Below are 14,292 nucleotides of genomic sequence, written 5' to 3'. Positions count from 1 at the left end.
GGACTTCCTGACGGTGACTGAAATATCGCTCCATATTGCACTGGGAGGTTGGACAATTGGGAATGAAACGCAGTGCATGGAACCGTTCGTCAAAGGAGAGCAGCAGATTAAGGGGCAGTTAGACAGCGAAGAATCATATCACCAGCAAGCAGTCTTCGCCGAGCAACCTGGGTCTATGGTCAGCTCTGACGTCCCAAGCGCCAATGACCCTACTAGCTTTGCGGCTCAGGTGAATGTAGATCCACGTCTGGAGCAGGTGCTTGAAACTTTCAGCCCCATTGTTACAACTACCCTAGGGCGCACAAAATTTGCTGAACAACGCACTTGATAGTGGGGAGAATTGAAACTGGGGACAGCCTACCTGCACGTTGCAAGCTTCGCCCAGTCAATGCTAAACACAGGCAATTATGGATAACTGTATCCGTGACCTCCTAGAGCCAGGCCTTATACCCCTGAGTACCAGTCAATGGACGAGTGCTCCTGTTTTGGTCGCAAACAGTCTGCTGGCTTCCGCCTCGCCATTTATTATCGGCCGCTGAATAGCCGAACAAGGGTGCCTGTTCACCCTATGGGCAGGACTGACTGGCTCTGGGCACAGCTGGGTCAGGCACAATGGTTTTGAAGTTTTAATCTTTCACAAGGCTTTTTACAAATGCGAGTGTGTGAACAGGATATTGCCAAAACCACATTTATCTGCCACCAGGGCACCTTCGAATTCACAAGGTTGCCCTTCGGAGCGGCAAGTGGGCCAGCAACCTCCCAAAGATTGATGGACAGAGTTTTGGATGGTATAAGTCATACATTTGCAATGACATTCGTCGACGACGTCCTGGTGTATTCAGGCACTCTGGACAACCCCGTGGAACACATCCGATGTGTACTCGAGTGCATCAGAGCCGCAGGCCTCACCGTTAACCCAGACAACATCCAACTCTGCCACCTTTCTCTCAGGTTCCTTGGACATAATTTCACCTGGGCAGTGTCGACCTGACGAAGGCAAAGTCCTTGCTATGGTACACTTCCTCGACCTCCAACAGTCAACCAACTGCTAGCTTTCCTTGACCTGGCGGGGTATTATCGAAGCTTTATACCTCGATTTTCTCTCACAGCCCACCACCTCACCAGTTTTTTGAAGAAAGATGCACACTGGCAGTGGACCAACCAATAAGAGTGCGCATTCTGGAGTCTAAAGCAGCGCCTGGCCAATGATGCCATGGTGAACGTCACTGACCTCAACCAGCCCTTTGTGGTGGAAACAAATGCCAGTGGTATCGGAATAGCTGCGGTGCTACTCCAGGCAAGCCCTCAGGAACTCAGACCCGAGTCGTTTATAAGCAGGGTCCTCACCGAGGCAGAAAAACAGTACAGTGTTCAGGAAAGGGAGCGCCAGATAGTGGTCTCGGCAGTCAATAAATTCAGGCCTTACCTTGTATTCACGGAAATCGATATCGATTGTGACCATTCTTCTCTCTCATGGATGTTGCAGACAAATCAAGCCTCACCAAGAGTCAAGCGCCGGGTCCTTAGGGTGCAAGAGCTTCACTGCACGATCAAACACAAAAGGGGACTTGCCAAAATTCTGACACATGCCCTTAGCAGAGCGCCCTTGAACTGTCCAGACAACCCAAGCCAGACTCTACCCGAAACTCTGTTCCCGATTAGCGTTCAAAAGTCTGAGCAACACATTGCACTCGAGACGGTTGCCCCTTGTCTATGACAGACGAAGTGACTGTTCTCAACAATATAGAGTGCCTGGTTGAGGAGCAAAGTTGTGATCCACTGTTCGCCAAGCTGAAAAGTGTCATGCAAGGGACAACGCTCCCAGAGAACGACCCACAATCAAGCCTTATTAAGGACCTGGCTGCTTCGACAGAACTGGATTCTACTGGGTTGCTCGCTCAGCACAGAGGGAACCAAAAGGTGCCTTCGCTACCAGAGCGCTTGCGGACTCCGGTGCTCAAAATGCCGCATGACCACCCAATCAGTGCACATGAGGGTTTTTCAAGACATTGCAGCGTGGTTCTTCTCGTTTCCTATGGCTGGGTATGCGAGCAGATGTATCTAAATATGTCAGATTCTGCAAAGTTTTGCCACCGCTCCAAGGCAAATCGCCAAAAGCCAACGGGCCTTATGAGCAGCCAGTGGGCCACTGCACCGATGGAGGAACTTAGTGTAGATGTCATTGGACCGTTACCACTCACACCACGGCGAAACCAGTACGTGCTGGTGGTGGTTGACAAGTTAACAAAATTCATTGAATTGTTTCCTCTAAGTGCCGCTACCAGCCAAAACATTATTGACTGTATGCGGCAAGTCTTCTGTCTAGAGGGAGTACCAGTAGCGATTTCCAGCGAAAACCGGCGCCATTTGTCAGTACGCTTTGGGAGGGCCTCTTGTAGCAATGGAGCATAAAAGAGCCTCATACCTTACCTCACCGCCACGCTGGACAAAGGTTATACCACCATAAGGGTACAGTTAAGGAATGCCTCCGGACCTACTGAGCAAACCACAGGGAGTGGGACTCTCCCATCCCCGAAATCGCCTTTGCTCTCCGCACCACATAGAGTGTTCAGACAGGCTACAAGCCTGCCTTCCTGCGTTACGGTCGAGAGCCGCGTACCCCGTGAGAACCCCCTGGCACCAAGGACAACGTTGAACCGCCTGCAGCGGCTTACCATGCCTTTTCCGAAAAAGTTCGCGGCTGCTTTTCCCCGGCCTTTGAATTTATTCACAGGCATCAAACTGCCTCTCAGGCGAAACAAAAGGCAAATTACAACCATCACAGGCAGCCAGTTACCCTGAAACCAGGCGACCTTGTTCTCCTGGACAGCCATACCTTAAGTAATGCAGCAACAGGCGTCTTGTCGAAGCTTGCACCAAGACATTCAGGTCCTTATTGGATCACGAAGAATGTCGGTGCTAATGACTTCATCCTGACAGACCCAATGACAGGGTGCCATCGCGGGATAGCTCATGCTCACCAGCTCACAGCGTATTATGAACACCGACTGGACATGCCCGATGGGTTCACGTTCTACGGGGAGAGACGTATAAGGACTGTGTTGCGAAGACAACCACAGGAAGACCGAGAGATGGCGCCACCGGACAGAGCGACATCATCATCATCACCAATACGGAGTGGTGGGGAGGCCAAGTAGACGCAATAAAGGGTTGTACTTGTTCGAGACGTGGTGTGCATGCTTCCTTCTTGACAACACATAGACACGATTACACGCATAACGAAGACACAGCCCTGTGTCTTCGTTCCCTTCGGTTGTCCGCGTGTTTTTGGCGCTTTACTTCTAGTTGTGTATTATTTGCCTCCGCTAAACCGAGCTCCCGACACAATTAACGATAAAACTGCTCAATAAACAGGAGCGACAGGACGATAAAAGGAATGCTGGGTATATCTGTGATGGGTACTGCCCTATAATATTTCTTGTACTGCATCAACTGGCCTACGCTTCCGTACTTTACTGAAACGTAAAGACTATGAGCTAAAGTCGATAAGCATTCCTAAAAAAAATTAGTTTAGGTAAAGACCCACAAACAAAACAAAGTACCCTCTGTATAAAAATGGTCATGCTTGCCAGGCTTCTTTAACGTCCTGTACATGCCACGATGAGTGCCTATGCAAGATGTGCTACGTAGCTCGCGCCAAAATTTAACCAGGTGTGATAACGGGCTAGCTGGACTGAGCCAAGGCAATGTTGTGTGCCGCCACTTGTAGCCCGACAGCCTGTATTTTTGCATTTTGGGTAGATACATATATTTAGTACTATTACCTACTTCTCAAATATTAGAATTACAGTCAAATGGTGTGTCGGAAAATTGGAGGACCTCATGAAAAATGACCCTTCCATCTTTCCATTGCGCAATGTGTGCTACATAAGACGTTTTTCTAAGCATCAAAGAACGCGCAACAAGCAAAAGAGTGCCCTGCGGCCATTCGCCCGCCACTTCATGTGCTTTCGCTGGCTTCGCTTAAGACAGTCAGCATTCGGAACAGTCGGGTTGGACCTGCGTGTATCTTGTTTTTCTGGACACAGGTTCGCCCACTAAAGAGTTAGTTGCGCAATACGCACTTTTTGGTGCTGTGTTTTTCAGTCACTACAACGTGACAATATGGACTAACTTCAATGGTCACAAATGTTTGAGGCACGCCCACCAACCATAATAAATCAGTATCTGAATACATAATATGACATATTAGGTCAGTAAAATTAAGTCAATCACTGTGAATAAAAATATTTATTCAAATGGGCTTTCTATACAATTTCCAATGAACTCACCGCACTAAGGCCTATCATAATGTAAGTGCAAAATTAAACTGAGATATATAGTGACAAACGGGTTTAACGTGTGGCTTCTCTTCATTCCCTTGTTTTCAGCAATTTACATGCCTCCTCAAACGCCTCCTTTATTAATGCTTCAAGGTTTCTTCCATGGACTTATGAAATTGTCCTGTATAATCTTGGTATTGCTTACAGGTGAGCATCACTTTCTATTTAAACGTTGTCTGTTTTAGCAAAAATACAAGTGGCATTTATTTGTTTCCGACGTCCTGTAAAATACCTGGTTGCACTGAAATCAAAGTTGAAGTTGACATACGTCAGACGAGGAATGATGTTCAGAAATGCGCAACACTTTGGTTCATTTTAGAACTTTTCAGGCAGTAACTATGTATTTCTTAGTGCCTATTTACACACGTTATGCGATGTAACTGGAGCATTTGCTCGCAATCTTTTTAGATTTAATTATGCCACAAAGTTAAGGTTTTTAAAAAATGAATGGTACGCTCTGCTTGGCGAACAGAGTTTGAAACCAGCCGTTGGAACAAGTTGGGTAACTGAATATGTAGCAATGTATATATATGTGCCGCTCTTTAATGGGATCGCTTTCATACCGGTATGGGTGACAGTGGATGTGGGAGTACGTACGCGCCACTGTTCAAAAAAATATTCATTTGACGCCGACCTGCACCGCTGGGCATATGCCACTAGGTCTGTGCTGGTCTTCAATAAAACGCTCTGATGTAAATTTTGGTTACTGGGTGTGCGGCAGCAGCTGTGTGCCGTTCTACAACGAACGAATTTGTTTGGAGAGAGAGATAGAGATGTTTATTTGAAATCAAATGCACGCCTTAGGGTAAATATTCAGGAGGAGGTCCCACAGCAGATGGCTGAAAGGGGACCTCCGGTTAGAAATTGAGTGTAAAAAGTACGGCCATAATACAGCACTACGTAATTAGTTGTAACAATCGAAATAAAGCAAATATACATCAATAATATACACCATAAGAAGATAAATGCAGTGCGTAATACAAAGCAGCACAGAAATTGAAAGGAACGGCAACAGTAGAGCAATGTAGAAGGCTTAGACAACGTTTAAGAGTGAATAATAAAAGAAACAAGCTCTTTATTAAATGCTCCTCAAGCGAAAAATTGCGGCGTACTTAATGCTGTGGTATTCCGAAGCAGAACAGCCGCGAAAGTAGCTGTACGTTCGACATATTGCGCATATGGCAGAAAAATTGTTCCTTGGGGCAAACCTAATCGGTGTAGATTTGAACAATGAGATTTTTGCAATGCGTGAGCTGCTATGGTACCGTATATAGATTTGAAAACAATAATTCCCAATTGATGTTTGAACAAATCGCACACTAATAATACACAATGCTGTTGAAGTAACAAAGATGCGCTGCTGTACGGCTTTGAAGGCGTTGGAGTAGAAGTATGCGAGACGGATGGGTATTTTCGTATGACGTGACAGAGTACGTAATATGAGTGGAGATGAAGGCGTAGTAACCCTTAAATAAAGCAGGCAAGCTGAGGAATGGTCTTGCTTTAATCAATATTCATATACGGTGAACTATCCTCTGTTTCATATTTGAAATCTGATGGGAGTACTTTAGATGGGCGTCAGAACAATTCCCAGAAAGATGAACGGAGGGGTGCTAACGAGGTGGTGGCGGTTGAAACTAATGGTAGGAGTATGTGAAAGAGGGTTCTGTCTTTAGAGGAAGTGAACGAACTGAATTTTATTCCCTTTAATTATTTAACCATTAGCTTTGCACCAGTAGTGAATATTTCGGAGATGAGGGATCAACTTGGCTAGTTAGCGTATCGATGGACCGGTCACTTGTAACTACCGTGGTATCATCTGCATAGAAAAATGGTTGACTGTATTAGTAACGTTGTGTGACTGTTAAGCTTGGAGATTAGGCAACAATATCAATTAGGAATATGAGGGGGCCGAGTATCGACCCTCCTTTGTCAGCGCACTTAGATGTGGAAAGAATGTTACAAACACAAACGGCATGCTGTCCATTAGATAATAGCTTCTAAGTAGTTCATGCGCACTACTTACCACGCGAATAGAGTTAAAATCAGCAAAGAATATATAATGGACTACAGAATCAAAGGCGTTGGGGAGGTCAATGAACAGGGCACTGGCAAAACGTGCTGATTCTATGGCAAGCATAATGTATTCAGTAAAAACTTGCCCGAAAACTGTATTGTTTGGTGGATAAGATATTGTCACGGCTCACTTGAGACAAGAGCGGAGAATGCTATTTTAATCTTGACAATTAGAACAAGCGTTCAGTGTTCGCTTCTTCTTCTCTAGCACGCTGGCTTGCACACACGAGGTCGTCGTCCTCGTCGTCAGCGTGGTTGGGCACAGATGGCGTCGCGGCATTTGCCCCCCTTCAGAAGGAGCATCGTCCCGATGCTTGGCGGGTAGCACCCGGTGTCCAGCCCACCAGCAAGTGTCCATGTCATTCAGCCAAATAAGGTTTCATGCGCACCACGTGCACAGTCTCAGGCAGGTCCTGACGGCGCCTCGAGCAGGATTGGCTGTCAGGAATGACTTCATAGTTGACGTCGCTAAGGCGTCGTAGAACCTTGTACGGTCCAAAGTATCGGCGCAGAAGTTTCTCCGTGAGGCCTCGGCGGTGCACTGTAGCCCAAACCCAGACTCTTTGGCCGGGCTGGTAGACGACGCATCGATGGCGTTGATTGTAACGTCGCGCATCACGGTCTTGCTGGCTAGTTATGCGAATGCGTGCGAGCTGTCTTGCTTCTTCGGCGCGCTCTGTAAAATCTGCGGCGTCATTCTCGGAATCGCTGGAATCATGAGGAAGCACAGCATCCAGCATTGTAGTCACTTCTCGACCGTGGAGGAGACTGAATGGCGTCATTCTTGTTGTTTCTTGCCGAGCCGTATTGTAAGCAAACGTTACGTAGGGTAATATTTGGTCCCAGTTCTTGTGTTCCACATCGACATACATGCACAACATGTCTGCAAGAGTCTTGCTGAGGCGCTCCGTAAGTCCATTGCTTTGCGGGTGATAAGCTGTCGTTCTTCTGTGTGCTGTGCCACTGAGCGTGAGTACAGTTCGCAAAAGTTCAGCCGTGAATGTGGTTCCCCTGTCGGTTACGATGACCGCTGGAGCACCGTGCCTAAGGACGACGTTTTCGATGAAGAACTGCGCGGCTTCGGCTGCTGTGCTGCTCGGAAGTGCTTTGGTTTCTGCATAACGCGTAAGGTAATCTGTCGCAACTATGATCCACTTATTTCCTGCAGTTGATATTGGGAATGGGCCCAAAAGGTCCATCCCAATTTGTGCAAACGGTGTTTCCGGCACTTGAACGGGATGTAATAGTCCGGCAGGTTTCGTAGGTGGCACTTTTCGTCGCTGACAGTCAAGGCACGTTCGAATGTAGTGCTTCACGTGTGTTGCGAGCCGTGGCCAGTAGTATTTCTCTTTGATCCGTGCTAACGTTCTTGTGTAGCCGAGGTGGCCCGACGTAGGTTCATCGTGACAGGCCTGCAAGATTTCACTGCGGAGAGTTTGAGGGATGACCAGTAGATATCTCTTCCCTGTTGAAGAGAAGTTCCTCTTAAAAAGGACACTGTTTCGCATGCAGAATGATGACAAGTTCCTTGAGAACAATCTGGGCTTGTTTGTGGTGCGGCCTTCTAAGAAATCAATTAGTGAAGCGAGCTCGTGGTCATCTTGCTGTTGTTGAGAGATGGTAGCTGCACCAACAACTCCTAAAAAGCCTGCGGATTCGTCATCATCTCGGCCTGACGACTCGATCGGTGATCTGGAAAGGCAGTCAGCGTCTAAGTGCTGTCTTCCCGATTTATAGACCACTGTCATGTCGTACTCTTGAAGCCGTAGGCTCCAGCGTGCCAAACGTGCTGATGGATCATTCATGTTGGTCAACCAACAGAGAGAATGATGGTCACTTATGACTTGAAATGGGCGGCCATATATGTACGGGCGGAAATTGGTAATGGCCCATACTACAGCCAAGCATTCCTTCTCTGTGGTGGAGTAGTTCGACTCGGCACGTGACAGTGTTCTACTCGCGTAAGCGATGACTCGCTCAGCGCCGTCTTGCCGCTGAACAAGGACGGCACCTAGACCCACATTGCTGGCGTCGGTGTGGATCATTGTCGGCGCATCCACGTCAAAGTGGGCAAGAACAGGCGGAGTTTGTAGACGGTGCCGCAACTCGTTAAATGCCGCCTCCTGTTCCTCGCCCCACATAAATGTGATATCTTCTCTGGTTAGGCAGGTGAGCGGTGAGGCGATGCATGCAAAACCCGCAATAAATCGCCGGTAATATGAGCATAGGCCCAGGAAGCGTCTGACTGCCTTCTTGTCCGTAGGCCTTGAAAACTTTGCGACGGCTGCGATTTTCTCAGGATCAGGTCTGACGCCTCTGTGACTTACAATGTGGCCCAAAAACTGTAGTTCTTGATAGCCAAAGTGGCACTTTTCAGGTTTTAAGGTAAGCCCAGCGGACCGTGTGGCTTGAAGAACTGACCGTAGCCGACTGAGATGTTCATCAAATGTGGCAGAATAAACAATCACATCGTCTAGGTACACTAAGCAAGTCTTCCACTTAAGGTCTGAGAGAACAGTATCCATTAGTCTTTGGAACGTGGCTGGGGCGAAGCACAAACCAAAAGGGAGAACTTTGAATTCATAGAGCCCATCAGGCGTCACAAACGCAGTCTTTTCCCGATCCCGCTCATCGACCTCTATTTGCCAGTATCCACTTTTTAAGTCCAGTGATGAGAAGTAACGTGCATGCCGTAGCCTGTCGAGGGAATCGTCGATGCGTGGTAAGGGATACACAGCTTGTTTCGTGACCCGATTGAGCTTGCGATAGTCGATACAAAACCTCAGGCTGCCATCCTTCTTCTTAACGAGTACCACGGGCGATGCCCAAGGGCTTTTCGACGGCTGGATAACATCATCGTCCAGCATTTTCTTGACTTGCTGCTGTATTGCTTCACGCTCTTTCTCAGCCACGCGATACGGATGCTGTCGGATGGGTATTGCTGTTTCCTCCGTAATGATGCGGTGTTTCGTCAGTGGTGTTTGACGCACTCGGGACGTTGTAGAGAAGCAGTCTTTAAAATGGTCAATCAGTTCTCTGAGCCCTTGTTGCTGTTGCGGCGCTAAACCTGGGTCAACGTCGACGACGGGTATAGATGGCATCGTTTCGGTGGTTGATTCCTGTTGTACAGCAAAGCAGTGTTGGACGTGGTCCATTTCGTCAAAGTACGCCACAGCGGTGCCTTTACTGATGTGCCGGCGTTCATTGGTAAAATTTGTCAGTAGTACCTCTGTGCGACCGCCGATTAGGCTGACGATACCCCGAGCGATGGCAATACCTTGATGGAACAGAAGTGCAGTTAGTTGTTCGGCTACACCGTCCTTGTCAAACTGTTCTCCGCAACTTACGGAGACAAGACTGCATGATAGTGGTGGTATGCAGACGTCGTCGTCGGCGACAGGTAACGATGTACGTCGGCGCTCTTCGTCTTGGCTCGTGTCTGTACTAGTTGACAAGGTTATCTCGCCGTCCCGTATGTTAACCACGGCGCCGTACTCCCGCAAGAAGTCCATTCCAAGGATGAGTGATCTGCAGCACTCCTTTAAAATCATAAAAGTGGCGACAAAAGCTGTATTTTCTACCTGGAGCCGTGCAGTACATTTTCCTGTAGGTACCATTATCTGGCCCCCGGCATTTCGAATATAAGGGCCCGTCCATTGCATTGTGACTTTCTTAAGCCGGTCTGCCAACTGCTCACTCATTATCGAAAAGCCTGCACCAGTATCGACTAAAGCTGTCACGTCATGCCCATCAATTGTTAAGAGTAGGTCGGCACTTACAAATTCGTCGGCGTCCCGTTTCTCCGGGTTGCTGTGCTCGTTTCTCAGTAATAATGGGGGATTTTCGGCGGTTCGACGACTTGCAACCTTCCCCCCGGAGGCCGCTGATTTCAGTTTCCCCGCCGTGGGCTTGGAGAGCGGCCTCGTACCACGTCGGCGAAACTGCGACGGTTCGGCGAAGAATAACGTAATGGAGACGGCGAGCGCGACCGCAGATTAGCTGAGCTGCCTTGTTCCTGACTGACACTGTCGTCGAAGCGTGGATGTCTCTCTGGAAACTGGCGCCGAGTGGCAGGTGACATTTCCTGGATGCCACGCTGGCGATGAGGGCAAAAACGATAAATGTGCCCTGGTTCGCCACAGTGAAAACACAATGGTCGGCGATCAGCAGTGCGCCATACGTCGGTCCTGCGAGGCTGGGGTCGCCTGAAATGCTCCCTCTGTGTCCAGGCAGCAATAGGTGGCCGCTGGTGGTACTGCTGTACCGGCATGGTAGAAAGCGGGCGACAGACAGCGTCTGCGTAGCTATATGCGCGTGGCTCGAAGCGCGGCTCGGGACTCATTTCAGGGAGCAGCGGCTCAGGAGGTGCTAATGCTTGCCCGAATTTCTTGGCGAACAACTTCAGCGACCGAAGCAACAGTAAACTCCTTCGGTGTCACAGTTTGCTTCGCAATCTCCTCGCGCACAATGTCTCTTATCAGTTGACGCAGCGAGGTCTCGTCTGTCACTGTGAGTACTGCGGCTCCTGCCGGCGCATCGTTAGTCAGGCGTTCGTATTGCCGACAACGCTGCTGGAGCGCCTGCTCGATTGCTGTGGCTTCCTTAATGAATTCTTCCACTGTTGTAGGCGGGTTACGCACGAGACCAGCGAATAGCTGTTCTTTGACGCCGCGCATGAGATGGCTCAGCTTCTTCGAATCCGGCATGTTGGGATCCGCGCGACGAAACAAACGAGACATGTCGTCGGCAAACATGGAGACACTTTCATTGGGCTTCTGAATGCGCAACTCGAGAAGTTGTTGTGCATTATCTCGGCGATCAGTGCTTCCGAAGGTGTCAAGTAGCCGACGGCAAAATTCGTCCCACGTCGTCAAATGTGCCTCGCGGTTTTGGAACCACGTCCTTGCGCTGCCTTCAAGAGCGAAGTACACATTAGAAAGCTTCTGGTCCGGACGCCACTGATTGACCTTAGCTACGCGTTCGTACTGGTCCAGCCAGTCTTCGGCGTCTTCGTACGTGTCACCGTGGAAGCTTGAGGGGACTAGATTGTTTTGGATAGTCACCTGTGTTGGACTTGCAATCGCCATTTCCTGAGTCATTGAGGTCACTGACGAAGTTCGTTGCAAAAGACCGAATTCCGGGCACAGACCTTGCAGGCGGCGGCTTGCACGGTGCACAGGTGTCTCGACGCGTGGATGATGTCGTGAAGGGCTGGACGCAGGGCTACTCGCAGGAGTCGTCCCTATCATTAGGCGATGATGCGATACCCAGCACGTCCACCAGTGTCACGGCTCACTTGAGACAAGAGCGGAGAATGCTATTTTAACCTTGACAATTAGAACAAGCGTTCAGTGTTCGCTTCTTCTTCTCTAGCACGCTCGCTTGCACACACGAGGTCGTCGTCCTCCTCGTCAGCGTGGTTGGGCACAGATGGCGTCGCGGCAATATAAAACTTATTTAAGTATTTAGTGGCTTCTCGATACATTTCTCTACAATTTTCTATGCAAATACAGTATGAAAACAGGCGGTTAGTTAGGAATGTAAGCTATTACCTCCCTATTTAAACACTGGCATAATCTTGGCTCTTTTAACCTGCGATGCAAAGATGTCATTTGTAACCACAAGGTTAAAATATAGCTGAGCGATTGGAATCGAGATGAGGTGGGAGATGCATTCATTATTTTTAAGCGATTAACAATTACTACTTCATCTGGGCCTGTTGGCAAGAATTGAAACGACTGAAGAATTTTTCTTGATGTTAGCTTATGCTTGTGAGATACGAAAAGGGTTTAGCACAGAAAAATTCATTTAAGGCATTTGCAATATATGACCTCGGTTCTTGCACGCGTTGTCAGACGACTGTAATTCAGTGATAGTGGCCCAACCATTGATCTGTTTAAATATGAATCGAATATTTTGCACTGGTCCTTGTAGGTATCTCATATGTATAATAACTTCTTTTTGTTCAATTCAACAGTTCATCAGGAATATTGCAACATTTCTTATATCAAGATTGAAGGCCAGAATTGAAAGGACACTTTTTGACCGTTTCAATAGGATAGGTCTTCATTTGGATAGTTGTAAGGGGCGGCTTACGTAGAGCTGAGTTTTTCCGACATTTAGCAATGGTAGTAGAAACATCTAAGCACAAAAAACAATCAAACGCTGTTTCGGGGTAACAAAGAAGTTTTAGAAAACACAAGTCTATGGCAGCGTTTGGCTACGGGCTAGTTGGTATTCCGTTGCAAACGTGACTTGCAGCGCTTAGATAGGCAAGGGGACAGAAAGAACGACGAAGGCGAGCGCTTGTCTTCATCGTTCTTTCTGTCCCCTTGTCCACGTATGCGCTGTAAATCACGTTTGCAGTCTATGGCTTCAAGGCGCTCGACAAAATTTGTTTTATCGAATATAGCTTTCTTAAACGAACTCAATTCATTCGGCATGGCAAATTCAGGTCAGCAATAGAACATGTTAATGATCAGTGATGTTGGTTTCGAGGACGCCACAGTCGCTAGTTGAAATAAGGTTGGATAAAATGTGATCGATTAAGAATATGAGGCACCAGGTACACATCAATAGCTCAGCTGGAAGACGGACACGTCCTTGTTTGAAGAAATGTGAAAAAATCGGCTCTAGGTCGGCTTCCTGGCTTTGATTTTACAACTGTCACTCCAGAGATATTGCCACTGCTTTTTTTTGTTGAGCGACAGAGCTTTGCAATGAACCGTTTGTTCTCGGGAGTAAGATGATTATTGACAAAAACAGTGCTACGAAAAGCGGCAGAATCATGAGAACTAAGCAGAGCATTCCGCGCTTTGCTTACAAATGCTCGCTCTTTAAGACGAGAACAAAATCTAGTGACATTTTGTTTGATCCCGCTCTTGTAGGCACTCGATGAACAATGTCGATGTCGACATCTGAGATCGGGCAGTCAAAGTTGATGGCAATAGTTTTAATAATGGCGGTGCAATCCCTGCATTGGATGGATGCAATGTCCTTAAATTCCACACTGTTTGCCCTGGGTTATTGTGCCATTCCTGCAACCTCCTTTCGCAGGTATTAATTCTTCAGTTGCAGATCTCTGATGGCAATAATAAGGTCAAATCTTTCTGCTTTCACTGCTCCGATTGCCGAATTCAGCAATGTGATGCTAGAAATAAGGCTCTCAATTTCCGCATCAAAGCAATGACATCCGGTTCTGAAGCGCGAAGCTTCACTTAGAATCATTCGAGTAGCCTTTCAGCTATCTCATCTGACTTCCTTTCTGATGCAACCAAATTGGTTAATAAGGTATGTGTCACTATGATTGTGCCATTGTGCCACCGCCATTGAGCCCAAGTCACAAGGGTTCCTCAAGGAGATCAGCCCTAACCTATAGCAGGCTGCGCCACAAATCGACTGGGTATTCGCAGCTTTTCAATGAACGTCGCGCTTCCTCTTCTCGCGCGACCCTGGTCATGCACGTGGGCGTATGCGAAGGTGGGCAAACTGAAGAAGAGGAATGGGTTGCGGGTAGTCCTCTCGGGAAATATAACCTTAGCTGAGTTTAATTCGCAAAGCAAAAATATATTATTTTTCTTTGAAGTTGCAGAACCTAACCACTGGACGGTTCTTTCTGGCCTTAAAACGACCAATCTTGTGCGCTCTTTCATTGTAGATTTGTGGTACAGCGCGATGCAAGGACAAGGCACCCACTAAAATAACGAGGACAAGCGCTTACTCCTAACTGAAATTTCATTGCCTGGTGCAAGGTGTTATATATATAAAAAGAAACAGAGGGAAAACGACATAAGAAGTATATCTGTAAAACTACAAACAATAAAGACGAGAAAGAAACACGAACACATTTTGAAGATGACATCACTGTTCACGC

The 14,292-nt window shown here is 47.7% G+C and overlaps 1 protein-coding gene across 2 annotated transcripts in view; it reads right to left on the bottom strand.

Annotated features, from left to right (window-relative positions):
- Positions 1–4,376: 4,376 nt before the first annotated feature.
- The window catches only part of LOC139061262 (uncharacterized), a 69,075-nt gene continuing 59,159 nt past the window's right edge, over positions 4,377–14,292 (bottom strand). The window contains exon 6 of one of the 2 annotated variants that reach the window (XM_070540978.1): positions 4,377–4,584. In XM_070540978.1, coding sequence (XP_070397079.1) covers positions 4,547–4,584 — 38 coding nt within the window. In that variant the 3' untranslated portion in view covers positions 4,377–4,546. Of the gene's footprint in view, positions 4,585–5,992; positions 6,163–14,292 lie in introns of those variants that run through there. The other variant, XM_070540977.1, reaches the window with a different exon arrangement.

This window comes from Dermacentor albipictus, chromosome 6 (genome assembly GCF_038994185.2).
Source record: "Dermacentor albipictus isolate Rhodes 1998 colony chromosome 6, USDA_Dalb.pri_finalv2, whole genome shotgun sequence".
Classification (NCBI taxonomy): Eukaryota; Metazoa; Arthropoda; class Arachnida; order Ixodida; family Ixodidae; genus Dermacentor; species Dermacentor albipictus.
The sequence above is the reverse complement of the archived record's forward strand: the minus strand, read 5'-3'. Positions and strand labels throughout refer to the sequence as shown.